Source organism: Pseudophryne corroboree, chromosome 1 (genome assembly GCF_028390025.1).
Source record: "Pseudophryne corroboree isolate aPseCor3 chromosome 1, aPseCor3.hap2, whole genome shotgun sequence".
NCBI lineage: Eukaryota > Metazoa > Chordata > Amphibia > Anura > Myobatrachidae > Pseudophryne > Pseudophryne corroboree.
In genome coordinates this window covers 959501688-959528378 of record NC_086444.1, presented here as the reverse complement: position 1 = coordinate 959528378, position 26691 = coordinate 959501688, and the positions used below count along the sequence as shown (strand labels likewise).

The 26691-nt window shown below is 41.0% G+C and overlaps 1 protein-coding gene across 2 annotated transcripts in view; it reads right to left on the bottom strand.

The window, feature by feature from the left end:
- The window catches only part of FSTL5 (follistatin like 5), a 1009581-nt gene that overhangs the window by 83072 nt on the left and 899818 nt on the right, over positions 1 to 26691 (bottom strand). For both annotated transcript variants that reach the window (XM_063920448.1, XM_063920449.1), the window contains 2 exons: positions 17613 to 17731; positions 11125 to 11274 (listed from right to left, as the gene is read on the bottom strand). In XM_063920448.1, coding sequence (XP_063776518.1) covers positions 11125 to 11274; positions 17613 to 17731 — 269 coding nt within the window. The remainder of the gene's footprint in view (positions 1 to 11124; positions 11275 to 17612; positions 17732 to 26691) is intronic.

Here is a 26691-nt window from a genome sequence, read left to right as displayed (position 1 = left end):
ATTATTGTGACACACAGATCCACATAACCTCAAATCACTCTCATGATGATATAATACAATATAATAACATACTACGCGTGCCATAATTATGTAGCTGGACTTTATATATAATACTCTTTGGCACCTTCCTCCCGACTCCTTAGTTGGTGTACCTGAAGCTGACAATCCGCCCCCCTGTGGTGACCGCTGCTGTTAGCTACTTGATCTACACAAACTGAAGCCTGGAAAAACTCACAATTTGGACCTCGGTTACTCTCTACGAATTTGCTGCAGCTCCCCCCTCCGCCCTCGAGCTACCTAAAGCCTGAAATACTTGCTTCCCCACCCCCATAGGAGCCCGGGATGGAGCCGTAAATCAGCAACCTGACCTGCCTGGGCCGCTCGCCCACTATACAAGCTACGGACTGTGTCCTTTCTTTAATAATTTTTTCTTCCCTTTTTTTTTTCTTCCCCCCCCCCCACTCCTTTCCCCCTTTTTTATATGTGCCATTATGTCCAAAAACAAGAAAGTAACGCAAGCCCCGACTAACTTCTTTGGCTCAAAGTTAAAGGGCCCGCAGAACCCCAACATGACCACAAACTCCCCTCCCTCTCCGTGCTCTTCAGAAGCGGGTATCGACCCCCAGATTCAGGCGGTAATGACGAGCCCACTGGAGAGAGTGCAGTCCGCGTTCAAACAGGAACTCTCTAACGCTATTGCAGAATTTAAATCGGACCTAACTGCTCTCGGTAACCGAACGGATGCATTGGAAACAAAGACTGATGATCTCTGCCGCTCCCAACACCGCCTTGACAGAGAGCTCATTAGGTTGCACGAAGAAATGGAGACTCTCAAAGAGCGACAGGAGGACCAAGAAAATCGCTCGCGCAGGAACAACTTACGAATACGCAATGTTCCGGAATCGGTCCTCAGCCCATCACTGCCGTCATTCCTGAGAGAATTCTTTAGACACCTCGTATCAGATCTCACAGACGAAGAGTGTCTCTGCGATAGGGCTCATAGAGCACTTCGTGCAAAACCCTCTCCCGCTCAACCGCCCAGGGATGTTATTGTCCGTTTCCATTATTTCCGTTCAAAAGAGAAAATCCTGTCCTCTGTCCGGGACTCCCGAGATCCTGTTTAAAGGTATGCAGTTACAAATCTTTCAGGATCTGGCTCCCTCCACTATCCAAAAACGACGGGACCTCCAATCGGTCACCCGGGTCCTGCGACAACATCAGATAAGATATAGATGGGGATTCCCCTTTCAACTTTTTGTTTCAGTTAACAACTCTGTTCACTCTGTCAAAACTTTGACCCAAGGACAGGAATTGCTGGCAAAGCTAGACCTCCTCCCAGTATCATCTGCAGTCGACTTGGCGACCTCATCATCTAAATCGCCACACCCTCAGTCTCCCCTTCCTGACTGGACAAGGGTGACCCGCCAGGGCAATGTGGACAAGGATCCTCCCTGACCTGGGGGGACCCCCCACAGTGGTTGCCCTCAAAATGTCGGAGCAGCGCCTCCGTGCCTCGTAATGAGCAACGGCTGCGGAGGATTCGACCTCTGTCCAAAATCCAATGTCGTAACTATTTTCTGTTATTGTTGTTACAGTTAAGTTATATTACTTTGTACTCCTGTGGTATCCCCCCCTCCCCCTCCCCTTTTTTTTTTTTTTTTAATTGTCTGGACACAGTCCTACATGGTACATGTTATATGTTCTATATTATATTATGCTCTTTACAGCTGTATAGTGGCCACGACCACTCTCAACCCTTGTGGTCCGGGTAGTCTACCCTCTCTCACATGGTACCTCAGCTACCCCCCCACACTCCCTTTCTGTTGTATACAATGTTACTTATGCAGTTTTCTCTTCCTGCGGTCCCCGAAGGGGACCCACAATTTCAGGGATTTTTCCCCGTTTGGGTTTTTTTTCCTCAATGTTTTTCCCCTTCTCTCTTTTCTTGTGGCTTCTGTCCGACCCTCCCGTTCCTTCTCTCTCTCTGTCCCGAGGGGTGGCCTCCTCCTGGCTCAAACAATACTTTATCTGACCATGTTTTGCAATATGTTGTACGCCCTAATGTGAATAGCCATGTCTCTTAAAATATTTTCGGTCAATGTAAAGGGCCTGAACTCCCCTAGGAAGCGTACAGTGTTTCTGAGCGCCTGCAGGCGAGAGAAAGTCGACATAGCCTTTCTTCAGGAAACACATCTCACTGGTTCCCATACTCAGCTTAAGGGTAAATGGTTCTCCCAGTCCTATTTTGCCTCGGCAGACCGTAAAAAACATGGTGTAGCCATTCTAATTCACCGTAATATTCCGTTTATCCACTCTAGGACTGTGACAGACCCAGACGGACGGTTCCTTATGGTGATGGGTACCCTCCGCTCAGTGGCCCTCACTTTGGTCTCCACTTACGCTACCAACCAAGACCAATCTCTGTTTTTTGACTCTCTGTCTAAACGCCTGTCCCGAGAAGCACAGGGAAGGATTATCATGGGTGGTGACTTTAATACCATCATCGACCCGTTGTTAGATAGATCCGGCCCTCCACCTCACGCTGCCACGACATCCCTGCCTCGGGCCTCCCGCACCCTCACTACCACCTTAAAAAACACGGCCTCTGTGACACCTGGAGATCCCAGCACCCCCACACCAAAGATTTCACCCATTTCTCGGCTCCACACCAACACTATTCCAGGATCGATATGATCCACATCTCCTCTGCCCTTCTGCCACTGATTTCTGACGCGGGTATCACGCCACTGGCGTGGACGGACCATGCTGGAGTCTACCTTCTCATAGATATATACCGCTCACCTCGTAGGAAATATAAATGGCGTCTTGATGATACGCTTTTGCAACACCCTTCTGCACTGGAGGAAATTCGACTAGCAATTACACATTACTTCACCGAAAATATATCTCCTGACATCTCGCTTAGTGTCCTGTGGGAAGCTCACAAGGCCATGATTCGCGGCGCTTTGCTGGCGAAAGCGTCAGCAATTAGGAAAAAAGCTGCACAGGAGATTACCTCACTCGAATCAGAAATAGCCTCCTTACTAACTAGACATAAAGCATCCCCCGACGCTTCCCTGCTCTCTCAGATTGATTCCCTCCGGGGACAACTTAATACCATTCTTTCTAACCGTGCAGAACTAATCCTTCGGAAGCTACAGCAACGCTTCTATGATAAAATGGATAAAATAGACTCCCTACTGGCCAACAAACTACGTCGTAAACAGGCGCTGGGCGCAATAGATAAGTTGTACTCGCCACAAAGGGGAACCTACACATATGACCCTGAAGTGATGACTGAAGATTTCCGCTTGTTCTATAGCTCCCTCTATAACTTGTCTGACCCGCCCCCTTTGTCTCCTGACGGGGTTGGAGGAGTACACTCATATTTGTCTGATACCCCCCTCCCAGCCCTTTTGGATACTCAGTTAGACGCCCTTAATAGTCGGATCTCGGATGAGGAGACAATAGCCGCTATACGCTCCATGCGTTCGTCGGCCACTCCGGGACCGGATGGTTTCACAGCCCAATACTATAAACTGTTTGCGAAAGAGCTGGCCCCACATCTATCCTCTTTATTTAACGATATTCTTGAGGGAGCCTCCTTTCTGCCGGAGACGACCCGGGCCGACATTGTGGTAATCCCAAAGCCTGACAAAGACCCGACTAGTTGCTCAAATTATAGACCAATCTCACTATTGAATGTCGATCTGAAGATATATGCGAAAATATTAGCCAACCGCCTGGCTCCCCTGATGCCCCGTCTGGTTCATCCGGACCAGGTCGGCTTCATTCCTGGACGCCAGGCGTCTGATAACACTAGGAGGGCTATAGACCTAATTTATTCTATTCAAAAGCGGAAGTCTCCCTCTATCATTCTGGCTCTCGACGCGGAAAAGGCTTTCGACCGCATTTCGTGGTCTTTTGCCTTCGCAGTCCTTGGCAGAATGGGATTCTCTGGAAAATTTCTAGAGGGGATTAAAGCACTCTACCACTCCCCATCAGCCCAGGTTTTGGTTAACGGTGTTTCCTCCGCCAGTTTTGGGATTGCCAATGGCACCAGGCAGGGATGCCCCCTCTCCCCTTTAATTTTCGCACTAGTCATGGAGCCCTTTGCAGCAAAGATCCGTAATAACACCACTATCCACGGAGTATTCACAGGCCTATCCGAGCACAAGATAGCATTATATGCTGATGATGTCCTGATTTCCCTCACAAATCCAGCCCAGTCCCTCCCCTCTCTTTTAACTGAGATTCGCTCATATTCACAGTATTCCGGTTATAAAATTAACGTTAACAAAACAGAGGTCCTTAACTTTCATATCCCACCAGCTCTCAAACAAGACCCACAAACTATCCTACCCTGTAACTGGTATGCAAAGAAAATCAAATACCTCGGTACGTACTTGACCCATCATCACCACCAACTTTTCCAAGCAAATTACCCATGCCTATTACAGAAAATCAAGGAAGATTTGTTGGAATGGTCCAACTACTTCATCTCATGGATAGGCAGAATAAATTCTGTCAAGATGAGTGTGCTCCCCCGACTTCTATATTTGTTTCAGACTCTCCCTATTTATGTTCCTACCTACGTCTTTAAGACTCTGCAATGCCAATACTCCTTGTTTATCTGGAACCATAAACGCCCCCGCGTCAGACTTAAACTGCTTCAGCGCCCTTCCAGAGGCGGGGGGCTGGGTATCCCGGACTTTAGGAAATACTTCTATGCTGCGCAACTCTCCCAATGTGCACAATGGTGCAACAAGAACGGGACGGGGAAGGTGTGGGTGGGGATTGAGACAGAGGAGATGGGTCTAGCTACACTATCCTCCCTACTATGGCTCCGCCGGAACCAGCGCCCCCGTACGACCCTCTCACATCCTGTGGTAAGTAGCTCATTAGCGACATGGGACCTGGCAAACAAACGGTTCACTTTGGCCCCATACCCATCCCCGCTAATTCCGTTATTTCATAATCCAGCCTTCCCCCCGGGTACGTGTAGAGCCTCGTATATATCCTGGCGCTCGAGCGGTATGCTACAGTATATGTTAATGACATCACTACTAACGCTACCTTCCCACAATTTGCAGATATTCAAAAAGGAACAGTAATCCCTCCTTCAGACTTCTTTCGCTATCTACAAATTAGACATTTTTACTCCACCATTACCACTACCCTTCTCCACAGACAATTATCCCCCTTCGAATACATTAGCTGGAAACGTACCAACACTAAGGGCCTCATTTCAGATATTTATGCTTTACTAAGCGACCACCCTACCCCACCCCGGGCCCCTCACGAGTTGGCATGGGAAAAAGAGCTGGGATTCACTATAGACAATGAAGACTGGGTGGATATCTGGGATAATGCAGTCTCCAGTTCCATATGTGTAAGAATAAAAGAAAATATCTACAAATTACTTTATCGCTGGTATTATGTCCCTTCCCGTCTACGCACAATGTTTCCCGACGCTCCGGATAGATGCTGGAGAGGTTGTGCAGACGTTGGCTCGTTCTTACATATATGGTGGACCTGCCCAAAAATTTTTAACATTTGGGGTGAGCTTATCACCTTGCTCTCGCGCTTATTTGACACCTCCATCTCTTCTGACCCCCAATATTTTCTGCTCCCTATGACCCTCCCTACACTTAACAGACACCAAAACAAGCTATTTCGACATGTAGTTTCGGCAATGACATGCCAAATAGCCACAGACTGGAAGAGCCCGACTCCCTCCCCAATGCCGGTAATAATCTCCCGAATTTGGTATGTACATAAAATGGAATACATGACCGCTGTTATGAGTAACACCTCGAAACAATTTGATAAAGTATGGTCTCCATTGCTAACCTTACAACAGGCTCCCTCCCCATTTACAACTTGACACCGTACATCACAGCTCTACCTACTTCTAGTCTCTGGAGACCACCCCTCCACCCCTTTCTACTCCCTTTCTTTCCTTTTCTGACTGGACTTGTTCTATCTCCTCTATTTTTCTGACCCCTCCTATTCTCTCTCTGAGTATTATTTTCTTCTAATTTCTACTGTCAACTCTCTTTGACGGACGGCCACTCCGTTGCCGAGAGTTACCCATTTCAATTGCCTTAACTTTAATAAAAAAAAAAAAAGAGGATCCATTCAGTTGATGTCACAACTTAATGTAGTTACATTTGTACATCGATTGCCCACTTTGCCTGGTATGTTCTGTTATTGATGTAACAATTTTGTGATCCTTCTAATAAAATGTGTTTAAAAAAAAAAGTTTATTGAGAAAAAAAAAGTACACACCTTTTATATACAGTACTTAGCTTTACCCACTACTCCCCTATTTCACCTTTGTAAATGTAAAGGAGTCGCAAGTGTTTATGGACATGTCTGTACTGTATATGGATTTATGTGGATATATTTTTTATACACATGCAGAAATATGTATTTTTCATAAAATTAAAAAAAAAATGCCCTTAGTGAGAAGTCTTTTCAATATAGCCGCAGTTTAAGTGTTAATCTGACACAATTATGAGACTAGCAGAAACATCTTTAGAATATCTCATTTGGGTTTGTGGTCATAACCTGTAATGTGTACATAGTTTTCTCTTCATTCTATGACTATGTTGATAAACAATAGATATATTGGGGGGTATTCAATTGTTTGAAAAGTCAGTTTAGTGTCTGTTTTTTCCTATCTAATAAACAGGAAAAAACAGACACCCAACCGAATTTTCCAAATTTGAATTCCCCCCAATAAATCTCTGAACATTTATAGACATTTTTAAACAACATTGTTTATAGTGCTGTAAATTTTATAGAATTAAAATGTTCCAAAAAACATTTAATATATTTATCAAGTGCAGTTAAATTGGATAATGTTCTACACATAAAGAAAAATAACATTCTGAATGACTTTTCCAACACACAGAGAATGTACTAAATTTTATAAAATCATAGCAAGATTAATTAAAAAGCAACTGGAGCAAGTAGATATTGACATGTGCCAAATTTGGGAACCAGATAGTTGACATCAGTTCTAATCAATAGAGCCTGAATAAAATATCACATGTATTGCATTAATTTACAGTGTTCAATATTGATTTCAGCAGCAAAAAAAATGTGATGGATAGCCACACTCAAAACTTGTTACAACTTGTAATAAAACACAGGCATTAACAAGCATATGCAATTTCCCAAACACTGAACACCACAGATGCCCCTGATATAAGTTCATTTATTTCTACAGGCCTATAACTTCAGACTTCAAATCAGTTTAGAATGAGCTGGAGTAATGCTGAAATATAGTCTGAAGTCTCCTTGATGAAAAAAGATTTGGACATCCAAAATGAAATATCTGTAAGTTGCAGTTATAAGCAAAACAAAGCTAACCTTTCAGGTCAAATGACATCAGATTAACGATTTAATTTTAAAAAATCAGCCACATTGATGTACAGATGTACATTAACAGCAGAAGGACTATTATGAACTTAGAGAAAACCTAACTTTACTTAAAAATAGTGAGATATGATTACTCTTTAAAGCTCTGCATAGTTTATAGCAAACTGCAGGAGTGCTTAACACACGGCCCTCCAGCTGTCATGGAACTACAAATCCCAGCATGCACTGCCACAGTTCTAGCATTTTCCAACTGCAAAACTGTGGCAGAGCATGCTGGAATGTGTAGTTTCAGAACACCTGGAGGGTCGCACCTCCGCTCTATATAATCACCTCATTCAAATGGAAGACAAACACTGGACCATGTGGGTGCATAGTGTGGGAGATGGCGATACCTAAAAAGTCATCTTAGGGACAAAAACATTTAAATATGTAGTAAACATATATTCAAAGCAGAAAATATTGACTTACAGTTGAAAACAATATAGGACAAGTACAGGGTAATTAAACATAGCTACAGTACATCAGCAGACGACACTGACATAAGTACTGTATTATAAGTTCAAGCTGACAGAAAAACACAGGATTTGGTGCCATCAAAGATGGTATAAGTGAGAGAAGGGTAAGCACATGAGGGTTGAGAGCCCTGCCCGTGAGAGCTTACATTCTTAGTTGTTGCTCATCATCATATATATATGAAAGCAAAAAGGAATTTTTGCAATGTGTTTTATATATGCAGAGAACAAACAGAAACAGATCAGTATATTTTCTTTAGACATGCGAAGATGTAGGAGCATACCAAAAACTCACCAATACCTGGGGTGTCATAGCATCCACTAGACACGTATAGGGTTTAGTCACATTTATATTATATGTTTTAATTATATGTCTCATTTGTATTAATAAATATCTTGTTTGAAACCAAGATAAACTCTTTACCATCTGACTAAAGAAACCATTATATGAATGACAACACACATACTATCATGAGTACTGGTACGCAGATATACCACAATACAGATATAAAGAAACATTTATACATTTGACATCCTCACTTCACATTGTGAGGTGTGCCACCTCCACACTGTAGATTGTCTATTACTTAAAGATACCTTTATAGGGGTCATCCCTTACGATTGAGTTTTTGGTACACTCCTACTTTTTCACATGTCTAAAGAGTGTATACTGATCTGCTTTCATTCTGTCCTCTGCATACATACTACACATTGTAAAAATCCTTTTTTCTTTCATGTACGTATGATGATGACCAACAACTAAGAGGATAAAATCCATTAAAATTTCTTTGTGAAGGAAGCAGAAGAAGTCCTTTGGATAAGTATATTTTGGCTATCTTTTGAATATATCCATATTTAAAAGTTTTAGATCTAAGATGATTACTTTTTAGGTAGCGCCATCTCCCACACTACACACCCACACACATGCTCTTGTTAGGATCAGAGGGATTTACTCAAAGTGTGGTTGAGAGGTTGCAACCTATTTGTGAAATGCCTATAATTACTCTAACTCCCTTTCAACTAGCAAACACTGGACCATGACCACTGTACCTCTGTATGCACATATAGTATTCCTGTGTGTTGTTAAAGAACCAATAAACCGAAACTACATGATACCTAATATAAAAGACTTCATAATATTTTCTATGTAACCAAATGTAAGCTATTGATCTTTATTATTTGCCATCTTTGTCTTATGGTGGCTAACAAAGAATGGGTGTACTCAAAGGAAGTATTCAGTATGAAGGAAAATACCTTCACAAGATCACAGCTGTATTTTAATTATCTTCAGAACTGACATATATTGTAACTTTCCCTGTTTTTAATAAAGAATGCAGTGGGAAGTAGATAAAAAACTGTGAATACAGTATTTGGTTATTGCAGACTAGATCAACTTATGTTTGGTAGCACAATGTGGTCACTCCCCAGTTATCATTTCATTTCAATAGTAACTTACGGTAGAGCACAACATTGTTTAGTGATTAGGAAAAATTAAAGATACAATGGTGCAAAACCGGGTCCATGATGTAATGATCTCCAAGTACGGCGGCTGTGCGGGATGCCGGCTGAACTCACAATTTTTAAAGGGGCAATCATGTACAAGGCATGGTTTAACAATGTACATGATCGCCCCTTTAAAAAAATGTTTGAGTTCGGCCGGCATCCCGCACACCTGCTAGACTCAGAGTTCATTACATTCCGCGCCAAATGTTAGTACAGGTTCAGTCTCCTATATCCAAAATTCAGAAATACGGAACATTCTGAAATACAACATTTTTTGAGCATAGCTGAGAAAGTTAAACCTTTGATTTCTTATTCTTCAGTGTACACAAACTTTGTTTAATGCACAAAATTAATATAAATTTGGTATAAAATTATCTTCAGGCAGTGTGTATAAGGTGTGCGGCATATGAAACATAAATGCATTCTGTGTTTAGACTTAGGGTCCATCCCCAATATATCTGGTATGCAAATATTCCAAAATATGAAAAAAATCCGATATTCAAAAAACAGCTGGTCCCAAGCATTTTGGATATGGGAGAATCAGGGGTATATTTACTAAATTGTGGGTTTATAGAAGTGGAGATATTGCCCATAGCAACCAGTCAGATTCTTCTTATCATTTATCTAGCACATTCTAGAAGATAAAAGCTAGAATCTGACTGGATGCAATGAGCAACATCTTCACTTCTATAAACCCACACTTTAGTAAATAAACCCTTCAACCTGTATGCAACAACTCACAGCATTAACTAGTTTGATATGCACTAGTTTGAAATGTATCATAAAATGTTGAACGAATATCAAATGTAATAAAATATATTCTAATTACTGTAAAAGCTTAATCTTTACCATTCTTTCCATTAACAGGTCCATATGTGGAAACTTCAGTAAGCTGAAATCTTGTAACATTTAAAATTAACCATCAAGATATCTCCATTAAATCACTTTTTAAGGGATTTTTCCATTTTAAGAATTTTCTATAAATTTCTGTACAGTGGTTTGTGTAGAACACTGTAGTTACATTACATTACATGTAAGTATATTACATACATTAAACCTTTTCTCCACACCTGATAGTTAGTGTTCTAATAAATACAACTTAATGGCCTGACAGTTTATTCTTCACTATAGATCAAGTAGAATTTAATTCATATTTTGAGATTCATTATGGTGCTGATGTTACAGTATGTCACACTGAACCTGATTCACAGTTAACCCCATTCACTTCAATGATAAAAGTAACTAATTAGTTAAGGATGTTAAGGATGAACCAGCAGCTAAATGTAATAGCTTACATGTTCCGGAGGTAAAGTACTTTTGTGCGAATCAAAACCAACCTGGCTTTGCCTTGTAAATGATTGGTGCTTTTAAAAAAAAAAAAAAACAGGCAGACTTGCACAAAAGTCCTGCATCTCTGGAACTCAGATGCTGTTACAATTAGCTGCAAATGCGTAAAATACTAAAATGAAGACAGTGCTATTTGTTGGTCAGAGTAGATGGATTTGTTTTTTGGTATGTTATACTGATAAAGGGATTAGATATATTTATGAAAGTATCACCTCTACCAGATATTCATGGTTACCAACAATTAGTACTGTAATTTTCAACAGTAAAATGCAAGTCAAATTATTCTTAAACACTTAAATTGAAAAATTAATTTTTACATTTTAATGTCAGTCACAAAATTGATATGAAGGAAAAACAAAGTATTGCATAATACCTGAACAACTTTTTGAGCCTGAACATCAACAAGGAGAACCCTGTTTAGTTTAGGTTGAGCCACATATATGAATTTGTCCTTGACGTTAACAGCAGATGCCCAAACACAGCTTTGAGTTTCTTGTCCTTCTATCTTTGGACAAACTTCATCCTAGAGAAAAGCAAATAAAATACATATTAAATATCACAATAGTCTTACATCAGTTAGTCACGTACATTACATAATTACTGTGTGATGTTTAGGAACCCTGTTACAGTATAAGAGATTGATTTATCACCATCTGCATCTTATGATGTGGATGACAGGTGATGATATCGGGCAAACTCTCAATGCGATAATTGAGTACATTGCATGGATATAACAATTATCGCATGCAGGAACAGAGCTTCTGAGCAAACTCTGTCCCTGCTATGCCTCTCCACAGTATCATCGGGGTATTTTTCATAAAAAAAATATCTTGATGTCCTGCTGCGCATGCGCCAACATCATTGCTACCACCGCCGCCGGGATTCCCCCCATCGCGACTAACCTTGCACCACAACAGAGACCTCCTGGGATTTATACTTACCAGTCCCAGGAGCTGGTGTCCACTGTTCCAGGAGGCTACTTGGAGCTGGATCCTGCTGCTGTGTGTGACCCCCGGTGCTGTAAAGTGAGCTGCCACTTTGCAGCATCACCTTACTGCACAGGGGTCACAGTGCAGCACATGGAGGACCCAGTGCCTGACAGTGCTCACTGATCCCCGGTGGTAAGAATGTCTTTTTCTAACTTTTTTTTTAAAAAGGTGATCATATCTGTGTGGGGACTGGTCAGGCCCCACACAGCTTTCTCTGCCAGAGGCAGAGAAAGCTGGGCAAAAGGCTGCATATTGCAGTGCTGCCCTGTAATTTCGCCAGCTGGAGTTGGCATTATTATCAGAGGGCACACTGCAGTGCTTTTTAACTAATCTGTTTTTGTAAATTTGGCCACATCCCATTATAAGTATGGGGAATGCGATGTGGGTTACTAAAATAATTAAAATTAAGTAGTTCACGAAAAACTGCTTCAAAAGCCCTTTAATATATTGAGTGATACTAAAATAATGTGAAAAGGGTGTGAAAACACCCTTTTTCACATTATTTTATTAAAAATAATGTTGATAACTGTGCCCCTAAATGCAGTATACAAAGTCATAGATTTGGGAATATTTTGAAAATACAAACATTCCAGAATAACAACATCAGGGATGGCTGAGTTCCTAAAAAGATATCATTAACACAATCCAGCATTTAAATAATGTTCAAGGTTGATACTGAATAATTGCTGAGCATGTGAGCTAGAGGATAATAATAAAAAACTGACATAAGGTTTTAATATTCACTTTTAATAAATCATTTAGTAATAGTTATATCAGTTGCTTCTTAAGAGTGTCCCATAAGAGAATACTTTTCCTCTACCAGTGATAAGAATATACCTTTTTCTAGGAATTGGCTATTTATTGGATATTAGTAACCATTAAATCTTAATGAGGGATAGCAATATACAGTATCTACAGTACATAAATTAGATTGGTTAATGTATGTGACTTTTGTGCACCCCTTCTCGTCAATATTTGTTAAATTATTATTGTAAGTTATTAAGACACAAATCTTACTTTGTTACCCTGTAGTTACAAAGCAACAGCATCAGCAGCTATATAATAAGAAATGTATTTTGCCTTATGCTGTCCAGGTAAAAAGATATTGGGGGTAATTCCAAGTTGATTGCAGCAGGAAATTTTTTAGCAGTTGGGCAAAATCATGTGCACTGCAGGGGGGGGGGGAGCAGATATAACATTTGCAGAGAGAGTTAGATTTGGGTGGGTTATGTTGTTTCTGTGCAGGGTAAATACTGGCTGCTTTATTTTTACACTGCAATTTAGATTGCAGATTGAACTAACCACACCCAAATCTAACTCTCTCTGCACATGTTATATCTGCCCCCTGCACTGCACATGGTTTTGCCCAACTGCTAACAAAGTTCCTGCTGCGATCAACTCAGAATTACCCCCATTATTGCCAGAAATAGTCATTTTTGAAACACCAACACAAACAGAAAATTTGGGATTAAGAATAAAACTCCTAAAATACATATCTGCATATTCTCATGGGAGTATAAATAAAGATCTTTGTTGACTTCATGAAAACATCCAATTGCAAAATTAAGACACTGAATTCATAGGGGTAAAGATTAATTTTTGGGTGAGGGGGAGTTCCCTGTGTAGTGGTATTTCCCCATAAATTACCCTTATTTTAGCCACAAAAGAATTACTTCTGCAACTAGTAGACACACTTGAGCATGCATGACATATCAGCCACAAAATGGACACGTAATAAAGTCAATCCCCATACTCTCATGATTTACTGATAAAGTCGGCTAAACCAACAAGTAAAAGTTTAAATTATTATAGAAGTGGTCACAGAGTGATAGCGTAGTCAAATTAATGTGATTTATTTATCCCTTTTATGAGTCTTTCCAGGCTGGCCCAGAAACCCACAAGAGCAGGAATTTCTGGAACATTTTCCCTAAACTTGGATGCAAGAGCACGAATGTAAAAGTATAGAAGGACAAATAGGATAAGTTATGCAGATACTAAAATCTCTGCGCGTTTGTATGTTTTACATTTTGCAAATGACCTTAATTGTGAGTTTGATAACATTGCTTTAAGGTGAAAACCTGCACTAAAATAATTGCAGCCAATCAGCAATTAACTTCAATCTGTCAACTGTAAGTTAGAAAATTAAAGCAATCTGGTTACTATAGTTTTAGTGTTGATTTTCCCCTCTGAGCAATGCACATAAATATCCCTCAATGAAATTGCATCTGATGCATATATAAAATGTGTCACAAATGCAAACAAGCCATACATTTAAGAGTGTGAAAGACACACATCAAGTCTGTAACTCTAAATAGAATGTTAACCATGATTCCCAATAATTAAATGTGTATAATAAAAATATGTGTATACTTCTCTTGCGATGCAGTGGTATGTTAAAGCAATATTTAATATAACCATATGGTTACATTCAAATTATTTTTATGTCAATGCAAAAGTTTTAAAATCATACTTTCAACTGAAAATTAGCATTTTAAAAGCAGACACAGTACAGTATTGTCATTGATTCAGTTATAAAGAGTTAGGAAATGAAAAAGTATATATATAATATGGTTTTTATTTACTACACATTTGATTCAGAGCTACATTGTGCTTTAAAAGTTTCATTTTGAAATTACAGTCAAAAATAGTTCTCATAGGAACAACAAAAGCAATGTTTCCTTCGGATTTTGGTTGTAATTCTACAAAGGTAATTTGACAGTAAGTCAATGAAGTCCACTAGGAATCATGGGCTTCGTAAGTACTCCCAAATGAATAAAAATGATGTAGTACAATAGTGAGAAAATGGGCAATAAAAGTTTAATTTGCTCAGAGAATGAAAAAGTTGCCACATGTTGGATGTAGCTCATTCTTCAAATCTGTAGAACTCTATATTGGTCTTGTAACTGTGACCAAGGTGTTATTTTGCTCGTATAACTTTCACAAATAATTTAATAATTTCCAGCTTTATCTCACCCATTTAATTTTATATAGATTGTATGTTATAAACTATAAACCTTAACATGTATTCTCTCCTGGTAAGAATCCTTAGATGTGGTTATTGTAAAGAATTACAGTATAGTGCACATTACCTTCCAATAAACAAACAAATATATTGTAATAAGCATTAGTAATTAAAGACCACCCAGAAATCTGTTGGAGCAAGGTGCAAGGAAGTGTGGCCATGAGGACATGGCTATACCTCCCCCACAAGCTGGGGCCCAAGTTATTTTTGTCTTCTTCACCTGCTCTCTGCTCCAATTACAATGCTATAAAAGTGAGGTCACTGCCTCATAAGGGTTTACAGCGTGTCAATGGAAGAAATACAATAAGTTGGCAGAAAACAAATTGTAAAGAAAAAGTGATAATCATTGATATAAGTATATTAAAGTTAGTTGGGAATGACCAGCTGCAAAGGTTGTTAGTAATATGGAGCAATGGTTTTCAACATGGGTACACCCTGTGGTGTTATGAAGTAGTTAAAACATTTTCTCTAATGACAGGGCAAGACATCCAGGCAATAATTAGACAGCCAAGTAGAGAAAGCAGAATTCTAGGGTATGTAGCCCCATGTATCACAGTAGGGGTCTGATAAAAATTAGAAACAATGAAAAGGTCTATACCTGTCTCCCCATAAAATAAAGGCTATACAGACTATAGTTATTTGTCAATATTATATTTTTCATCAATTGTAATATATGAGAAATATATATGTGCAATTGATTGTATACTTGTGTCATTTAGTTATGTTATTTATTTATTTATTTATTTATGTTATTTATAGCACAAGTATTGCTCCTAAACATCTCTTATATCAATTGTGATCATTAGAAATGTATTGCTTTGCAATTGTTAGGGTCACAAATTACTTAAATAATTGAGAATCACTGATCTAGATCATAGACTCTCAGTCTAGTCAAGATTTTAATTTTAAAAATGATAACAGTCTTTGATGAAGAGAGATTGATTTCTAGTGGTAATTTCAGAGAACTTGGTAAGACCTACTTGTAAGTGGACGGAGAAAATAAAAGGCAGTTATGTGAGGAGTAAAGGATATGTTAGTGTGCATGTAAAGAGAGGAGGGCTGAGATGTGAGGCCCATTGCTGACTCACACAATCTATCTGTCTGACACTCTGTATGGAATTGAGTGTAATGTCATGTGACAAAGGAATCAGATAGGGAGATCCCCCATATTTGAATAAAATGACATGAAGGCATTGATAAAAACCAGAGCAGTAATAGATTTGCATTTACTTTATTGAACTCTTGCTAACCTGAGTTCACTAATAGTCTGTTAATATGACTTGTGTTGTTCAACAGTAGCATGAGACTGCATGGATACATGAATATATGGCCATGAAAATGCTACACTGCCATCAAGCTGTTATTATAGGCTTTGGTACACCGTACTGTATGTTGCACATGGGATTTAGGTTCTGAGTACTCGGATACTGATTGAAATATCAATTATATAAAATGTTTTCAGGCAAAAAATAATTGAAAAAAAAAATCAAAGTAAACGGACCATTTCATACAAATAGAGACCACAAAAGTTTTGAAGACCTGCATCACATCCATGGGTTACCAGCATTTGATACATACAAACTATATGCGAGATATAACAGCATCCGAGATTGGTGAAAGTGCGTGATGCGGGCTGATCTCAGACTTGTTTGAAGTGGCAAAACCATGCCTTGTAATGACTGCCATTTTTAAAAAAAAGTCTGAGATCAGCCAGCATCCCGCCCCTCCGGCAATCTCGGACGCTATTACATCTTGCCTCATATTATTATTAATGCTCCATCAGTCTACAACTGTTAAAGTTTCTTCTAAATGTACCTTGTTTTTGCATATCTACATTACATTATATTCTGGCCAGCTATCAATATTCATGAATATTAGAGAAAGTATGAATTTCCGATGCAATGGCAAGAACATTCTCACTTAGCTGCTGGCAAACATTCTGTGACATCATGCAACAGTAGACGTTATGCCAGCTCCCAAAGTGTCTTACTTAGTCTGAATGTTTATATGGAAATAGCAAGAGAGTGCTTCAACCAGCATCAGCAGCTAATTTAAATAATGCATAAGACATCTCAGTGGGAACTACTACACCAAAGGTGTATTGCAGATTTATAACCGAGGCTTTGTGAGACTGTACTATTAATGCTATATTTTGCATAAATACATATATATATATATATATATATATATATATATATATATATATATATATCCTGGAATGTAAAATGGGTAATGCACAAAATTTGATTAAAAATCATATAGTTATTTGAACCAGGATATACTGTGAAACTCAGATAGTAAAAAAAAAAAAAAAAACACATTTACAGATGTGTCCTTTTAATTTGTTGCTGCGTTGCGCATTCAGATCCTGGCACAGCAGGAGCCATGCGTATGGACTTCCTTGAATTAACATTACAGACCCATGGGAGCAACCGAATGCCAGCTCCCGTGGCATAGCGCTGCCGTGATGTGTACGCAAGCACAATATGAATGGACACATCTATACTTATTTATTAGCCAGAAATATAAGAAATATGACAAACATCTCATACTTTTGACTTTAATAAATGATTACAAATCTATTTCTCTACTTCACAAAGAAAAAAAAATATTTTTAACAAATGTCAAAAAGTGTCAAACAACACATTTGAAATTGGAATTTCAAATTGTATTTAAATTCACAAACTCAAGACCTACACAAAAATGACTACTGATTACTGAGAAACAAGCCACATAACCAACACATTTTAACATCAGTATCAATTTCTGCAGTTTTTATTTTTTAGTTTCAGCATCTCTTTATTCAAGCTTATATCTGTAAACAGTACAAATTTTGAAAATTAAATTTACCTGGGTTCCAAACAATTTTTCTGTGGTTTTAATATGTCTCTGATATTCACATTCTACGGGCTGGATTACTTTGATGCCATCTCCACTGAACACATAGAACACATTTCCAGTTCCAAGACCTTAAAAAGAAATATGAAAAAATGTCAATCATATTAATTTTATTTTTATACATTAAGGACTACATATGGGTAGGTTCATTTTTTCCTGTTATATTCTTACATTTCCTGCCCCTTCTACATTTTGAATACACATTGCACTCTCTCTATTTAATTTTAGCAAATTTCAAAATACCAAATATGACATTGTAATACCCAGGTTTCAAACTTTAACATTGTATTCACAGAATTATGTCACAAAAGATAATCTTTTTTTGTCTATACATCGAATGCATTGTCAACAGTATTAACATATAAGGAATATTAAAGAAGGTATTTTTTTGTTTTACCAAAATAATGTTATTTTATTATTTTTGTTGGGAAATTGTTAAAAATAAATAAATAATACTAATAATAATAATAATCATGATGAAACAAATATTGGAAATATGTATAAGAATCCAAATGTACCAATACTATATTTACAGACTTTAATTATCCTGAGAACGGTAAAGACTAATTTCTGCCAAGCCCTTGTATAGTTATAATACACAGTCATGTATCTCACAATATTTTTGAGAGGAGGTTGACAAATGTAGAATTTTTAATAGCGTCTCTTTCTATTGTATTTCATAATGTATTAAAATGTTCGGCACTATGTTACCTGCACCAGTCTTGTTTGCTGGGTTTATTTTGCCATTTACAGTAAATCACATAAATTAATTTAGCACAGGTAAATGCAATGGCTAATTAAGTGGAAGTTTCATGAGAAATTTGTATTCAGTGTCAGGGATTACATTGGATCTCCCAATACTGTACTAGAAATAGGAGTTAATTCCCAAATTTACCAGCTATAATATACGTTAAGCAGCCTCTGATCCCATACTGCCACTCGATTACTGCGATCTGTAGATGAAGGACTTTTAGCAGTACCTAGAATCTACTGTAATTCATCTGGGTGTCGAGCTTTTAGTCATGCGGCTCCGACTCTATGGAACTCACTTCCCCGCACAGTGCGAGAGGCCCCAACTATAGAATCCTTCAAAAGTAGACTCAAGACTTCCCTGTTTACTCAAGCATTTCTATAATGTCCCTTTAGTATCTTCATGCTTCTGTATTTTATGAAAAGCTGTTCTGTACTTCATTATTTTCTGTACTATATTATGCTCTGTATCTGTTAAGAGCTTTGAGTCCTATTGGAGATAGAGCGCTGTATAAAAAAAAATATTATTAATTAATATTATTATTATTATTATTAATAAAGTAGGAATTCATGTCTGGCAGGTGCCATTTTGAATTATCTTACATATTACTTTATTGGGGGGACGGTTGGGCTAATGTGGCTGGTCCGGTTAAGACATCATATTATAAATATTATAACACTTTTATCTAGCACTTTAAGCTTTTAGTACTTATTTTATTTTTATACCAATATAACTCTTCTCAACACCCCAATTATTTGCTTTTACTAATGTAACATTCTGAAACCATACAGTAGCTGATATTTTTTACCAATGTAACATTTGTAACACTTTTATTGCAAATTTTCACTAATGTAATGATTTGGGGCATCTGGCCTGATTTCGTCTGGGGGGAGGGGTCCCATGCCCTGGACTCTAGCCTTAGAATGTTAGGGAGCCGCCTGATCATGAGGTCACATGGACTCAGTGGGTGGGTCCATATTTTTTTGTGTCAAAAATCATGCTTAGCACTTACTTTTTGCTCAGGCAGACATAAACAATAAAGGGGTGTGGCTTCATGGGGAAGAGGCCTGGCTACATAATACTACCAATTTACATTACACCGCTCAGTATTACCCCTTATACACATCACACCACACAGTAGTACCCCTTATAGGCATTACACTGCACAGTAGTAGCCCTTATAGACATTTTACCACACAGCCAGTGGCGTAACTACTGCCCCTGCAGCCCTCGCGGTGGCTTGGAGGTGCAGGGCTGCGGGGGGTGCCACCACTGATATAGCGCAGAGCAGATTGACATGCGGACGAGCCGTCCGCATGTCAATCTGCTGTCTCCCTCCTTCCCTCCGCTGGCGCCCTAGCCGCTACTGTGAAGGAGGGATACAGAGGGCATAGCGTGCGCCTCTACTGTGTGCCTCCTGTGTCTCCGGTGGGTCTATTAAATGAAGTGCCCATTCGTAAGCTCTGATTGGCTCACAAACCGGCACTTTATTTAACAGACACGCTGGAGACGCAGGAGGGACACAGGAGAGGCACGCGCTGTGCCCTCTGTGTCCCTCCTTCACAAAACAGTGGGGGAGCGGAGGGGAGCTGTAACTGGCACTGAGGGGGCATATGTGGCACTGGGGGGTATATGTGTACCTGGCACTTGGGGGGGCATATTTGCACTGGGGGCATGTGTGTACCTGGCACTGTGGGGGAATATCTAGCACTGGGTACATATGTGGCACTGGGAGCACAGCCCTAGCAACAAGCATTACCCCCTAGCAATGAGCATGACACCCAATGCATGAAACCCTTGGCAACGAGCATGACACCCAGTGCATGAAACCCCTGGCAACGAGCATGACACCCTGAGCATGAAAACCCCTGGCACCATGCATGGAACCAAGAGCATGAAACCCCTGGCAATGAGCATGACACCCAGTGCATGAAACCCCTGGCAACGAGCATGACATCCTGAGCATGAAAACCCCTGATACTGTGCATGGAACCAAGAGCATGAAACCCCTGGCAACGAGCAGGTAATTTAAAAGTAATTAGAAGCCTTACTGTAGAACTTAATGTGTAATGGGCATTGCGGTGTGTGGCATAATGTATCACGGACATTGCGGTGTGTGGCATAATGTGTCACAGGCATTACGGTGTGTGGAATACTGTATAACGGGGCATTGTAGTACGTGGTATAATGTCTCAGGGGCATTGCAGTGTGGCATAATGTAACACGGACATTGCGGTGTGTGGCATAGGGTATAACGGGCATTGCGGTATGTGTCACAGGCATTACGGTGTGTGGTATACTAAATCACGGGCATTATGGTATAATGTCTCAGGGTCACTGCAGTGTGTGGCATAATGTATCACGGACATTGATAATGTGTCAGGCATTACGGTGTGTGGTATTCTATATCACGGGCATTGTGGTATGTGGTATAATGTCTCAGGGTCATTGTGGTGTGTGTCATAATGTGTCACAGGCATTGTATGTGCTATAATGTATCAGGGGCATTGCAGTGTGTAGCATAATGTATAACGGGCATTGCGATTCCTGTCACAATGTGTCACAGGCATTATGGTGTGTGCATATTGTGTCATGTGCAATATTGTGTGTGGCATAATGTCTAAGGGCCATTGCAGTATGTTGCATAATGTATACTGGGCTTTACTGTAAGGAGGAAAAATTACAAATAATGAAAGGGGCATGAATCTGGATTATTTTTCTTTCCTGTGGTGGCCGTCTGGGCGTGCAGGTTGCAAAACTGGGGTATAACGTAGTCTTTTCCTGCAATACCACGCCCCTTTATGTGAAGCCGTGCCCATTTAAACAAAGCCACGCCCCTTTTGGCACATGCAGATTCATCGCTTTACTAGTGCCAGTTATGGGGGCGGGCAGAGAATTTTTTGGCTTGGGGGAGAAAAATTTCTAGTTACGCCACTGCACACAGCAGTACCCCTTATACATGTAACATGCACAGTAGTACCCATTATACACATTAAATTGTTGTGGGGAAAGAAGACCAGTGATCAGACCAGAGAAAGGGAGATGTGACTGCAGCTGCATGGGTAATGATCCTGATACAATTAGGATGGAAGGAAAAAACAGACAATTACACTGTGAGGTTGCAGCTGTACAACAAACTGTCAGAGCATGTAACCATCAGAGGGGAAGTCTCACTCCAGGAAAACTGCAGTAGAAGCAGGACAGCCATGATTACTTAGCACAGGCCACCCCGCAACCCAATTCTTCTTTGCAGAGGATGCAGTTGCTGCCTTACGGGTTCATGCACCAGGTAAAGTGAGAACATCTTTCCACAAACCCATGCAGCAATACCTTCCTTGTGCCAGGCCATGGAGCAGCTTTCAGGAAGTCACTGATGCTGCTGGAGACAGTGGAGCCGGGAGGGGAAGGGACACATGGGTAGGCAGTTGCAGCACTGTCAGCTGTAATCAATGTATGTAGCGGTAGCTCTACATACATTAGAGTGGGAAGCAGCAGCGCTGGTACTGGTCGTGGCATCTGGAGTTTGTGGCAGGTGCCAGGTCACAGTAGATGCGAGGGGTGTAGCCAGTTCTTCTCCCACATGGCATATGCACTGTGGGTCGAGCACACTCTGCACACTCCCAGTTACAGCCTTGTTCAAAGCATTCTGAAGCATTTTTAAGGTGTGTTCACAGTGCTACAGTATAAATGCTTTTTACAGGCAATGTTTTAGGAATATCTTCTTTATCATCTATTCAATTATAGATCAAAGGGTCGACAGTTAGAAGCTCGACAATGTCTAGATTGACACCAAATTGTCGACATGCAAGCGGTTCGCCACATAAAAAAACATTTTTTTATGTTTTTTGGTATCAAAATTTCCATTCCAGCAAGTGGACCCCCAATTAGTGCACCACATCCCCTCGCATGGTTCTGCTTTGCTTGGCACAGGTTACTATTCTTAATCGTAGTCCACGTGGATGGTAAAGTATGAAAAATGGTAAAAATTCCCCAAAAACTCATGTCGTCCATTGCCATGTTGACCATTTAAACCCGTTGACCTTCTGACCACGTCAACCATATGCATGTTGACCATTTGGTGTTGACATATTGCTTGTTGACCTTTTAACTGTCGACCAATCATCTGGATACCATCTATTCTTTATGGTATCTTAGTGAGAACTACTTTGTGGTCAGTAATGTGTACTAGGCTCCAGGTGTTTATAAAAACTATTGGACTACTGAAGAAAAAAACAATTGGTGAACAGGCTCTAAAATAGATGCATCCATTACTTATGGCTCTTCCTAAATTTATTAACAGCATTATAAATATAATTTATGAAAATGAAAAAGGCACAGCATTATTTAAAGATTTTCTTTTAGTGTCATTTTTCTTCCAACTGAATGCTGAAGCTGGCTAGACACGCATATACTATGCTATATAAGGAATTATGTGTAATATTAGCATAAACACAAACTACAATAATACCACTTTTATAATAAAATGCTGAGTCGCACCCGTACAGGCCGACGGACCCGGCAATATGAGTGCTTGGTGATGTCACCACCTTCGCGTGTAGAGACAGTGCTTGGAGATCAGATGATCTCCAAGTGCCGCCTCTTCTCTATGCAGTAAACAGGTCCTGGGTCGCATCCACCCGGCTTACCTATTTACACTGCACTGTGAGCCGGGTTGAACCCATTTTCAACCCTGCTCACTACCCGAGTTGAAATGCCTAGGTAATTTCAACAGGCTGCTTTTACACTACACAATAAACCTTCACGAGCAATAACCAGGGATATTTATGGTGGTGTAAGGTTCAGACATCAGACCCAGGAAATTGCCGTTTCTAGCATGCCAGAAAATTACCAGGTCTTAGCTCCATAACCCTGGTCGGGAGAAGGGTCGCAGACCTGGGACTAAAGGTCTAATTCAGACTAGAGATGAGCGCCTGAAATTTTTCGGGTTTTGTGTTTTGGTTTTGGGTTCGGTTCCGCGGCCGTGTTTTGGGTTCGACCGCGTTTTGGCAAAACCTCACTGAATTTTTTTTGTCGGATTCGGGTGTGTTTTGGATTCGGGTGTTTTTTTCAAAAAACCCTAAAAAACAGCTTAAATCATAGAATTTGGGGGTAATTTTGATCCCAAAGTATTATTAACCTCAAAAAACATAATTTACACTCATTTTCAGCCTATTCTGAACACATCACACCTCACAATATTATTTTTAGTCCTAAAATTTGCACCGAGGTCGCTGTGTGAGTAAGATAAGCGACCCTAGTGGCCGACACAAACACCGGGCCCATCTAGGAGTGGCACTGCAGTGTCACGCAGGATGTCCCTTCCAAAAAACCCTCCCCAAACAGCACATGACGCAAAGAAAAAAAGAGGCGCAATGAGGTAGCTGACTGTGTGAGAAAGATAAGCGACCCTAGTGGCCGACACAAACACCGGGCCCATCTAGGAGTGGCACTGCAGTGTCACGCAGGATGTCCCTTCCAAAAAACCCTCCCCAATCAGCACATGATGCAAAGAAAAAGAAAAGAAAAAAGAGGTGCAAGATGGAATTATCCTTGGGCCCTCCCACCCACCCTTATGTTGTATAAACAAAACAGGACATGCACACTTTAACCAACCCATCATTTCAGTGACAGGGTCTGCCACACGACTGTGACTGATATGACGGGTTGGTTTGGACCCCCCCCAAAAAAGAAGCAATTAATCTCTCCTTGCACAAACTGGCTCTACAGAGGCAAGATGTCCACCTCATCTTCACCCTCCGATATATCACCGTGTACATCCCCCTCCTCACAGATTATCAATTCGTCCCCACTGGAATCCACCATCTCAGCTCCCTGTGTACTTTGTGGAGGCAATTGCTGCTGGTCAATGTCTCCGCGGAGGAATTGATTATAATTCATTTTAATGAACATCATCTTCTCCACATTTTCTGGATGTAACCTCGTACGCCGATTGCTGACAAGGTGAGCGGCGGCACTAAACACTCTTTCGGAGTACACACTTGTGGGAGGGCAACTTAGGTAGAATAAAGCCAGTTTGTGCAAGGGCCTCCAAATTGCCTCTTTTTCCTGCCAGTATAAGTACGGACTGTGTGACGTGCCTACTTGGATGCGGTCACTCATATAATCCTCCACCATTCTATCAATGTTGAGAGAATCATATGCAGTGACAGTAGACGACATGTCCGTAATCGTTGTCAGGTCCTTCAGTCCGGACCAGATGTCAGCATCAGCAGTCGCTCCAGACTGCCCTGCATCACCGCCAGCGGGTGGGCTCGGAATTCTGAGCCTTTTCCTCGCACCCCCAGTTGCGGGAGAATGTGAAGGAGGAGATGTTGACAGGTCGCGTTCCGCTTGACTTGACAATTTTGTCACCAGCAGGTCTTTCAACCCCAGCAGACCTGTGTCTGCCGGAAAGAGAGATCCAAGGTAGGCTTTAAATCTAGGATCGAGCACGGTGGCCAAAATGTAGTGCTCTGATTTCAACAGATTGACCACCCGTGAATCCTTGTTAAGCGAATTAAGGGCTGCATCCACAAGTCCCACATGCCTAGCGGAATCGCTCCGTGTTAGCTCCTTCTTCAATGCCTCCAGCTTCTTCTGCAAAAGCCTGATGAGGGGAATGACCTGACTCAGGCTGGCAGTGTCTGAACTGACTTCACGTGTGGCAAGTTCAAAGGGCATCAGAACCTTGCACAACGTTGAAATCATTCTCCACTGCACTTGAGACAGGTGCATTCCATCTCCTATATCGTGCTCAATTGTATAGGCTTGAATGGCCTTTTGCTGCTCCTCCAACCTCTGAAGCATATAGAGGGTTGAATTCCACCTCGTTACCACTTCTTGCTTCAGATGATGGCAGGGCAGGTTCAGTAGTTTTTGGTGGTGCTCCAGTCTTCTGTACGTGGTGCCTGTACGCCGAAAGTGTCCCGCAATTTTTCTGGCCACCGACAGCATCTCTTGCACGCCCCTGTCGTTTTTTAAAAAATTCTGCACCACCAAATTCAAGGTATGTGCAAAACATGGGACGTGCTGGAATTTGCCCATATTTAATGCACACACAATATTGCTGGCGTTGTCCGATGCCACAAATCCACAGGAGAGTCCAATTGGGGTAAGCCATTCCGCGATGATCTTCCTCAGTTGCCGTAAGAGGTTTTCAGCTGTGTGCGTATTCTGGAAAGCGGTGATACAAAGCGTAGCCTGCCTAGGAAAGAGTTGGCGTTTGCGAGATGCTGCTACTGGTGCCGCCGCTGCTGTTCTTGCGGCGGGAGTCCATACATCTACCCAGTGGGCTGTCACAGTCATATAGTCCTGACCCTGCCCTGCTCCACTTGTCCACATGTCCGTGGTTAAGTGGACATTGGGTACAACTGCATTTTTTAGGACACTGGTGAGTCTTTTTCTGACGTCCGTGTACATTCTCGGTATCGCCTGCCTAGAGAAGTGGAACCTAGATGGTATTTGGTAACGGGGGCACACTGCCTCAATAAATTGTCTAGTTCCCTGTGAACTAACGGCGGATACCGGACGCACGTCTAACACCAACATAGTTGTCAAGGACTCAGTTATCCGCTTTGCAGTAGGATGACTGCTGTGATATTTCATCTTCCTCGCAAAGGACTGTTGAACAGTCAATTGCTTACTGGAAGTAGTACAAGTGGGCTTACGACTTCCCCTCTGGGATGACCATCGACTCCCAGCGGCAACAACAGCAGCGCCAGCAGCAGTAGGCGTTACACGCAAGGATGCATCGGAGGAATCACAGGCAGGAGAGGACTCGTCAGACTTGCCAGTGACATGGCCTGCAGGACTATTGGCATTCCTGGGGAAGGAGGAAATTGACACTGAGGGAGTTGGTGGGGTGGTTTGCGTGAGCTTGGTTACAAGAGGAAGGGATTTACTGGTCAGTGGACTGCTTCCGCTGTCACCCAAAGTTTTTGAACTTGTCACTGACTTATTATGAATGCGCTGCAGGTGACGTATAAGGGAGGATGTTCCGAGGTGGTTAACGTCCTTACCCCTACTTATTACAGCTTGACAAAGGGAACACACGGCTTGACACCTGTTGTCCGCATTTCTGGTGAAATACCTCCACACCGAAGAGCTGATTTTTTTGGTATTTTCACCTGGCATGTCAACGGCCATATTCCTCCCACGGACAACAGGTGTCTCCCCGGGTGCCTGACTTAAACAAACCACCTCACCATCAGAATCCTCCTGGTCAATTTCCTCCCCAGCGCCAGCAACACCCATATCCTCCTCATCCTGGTGTACTTCAAC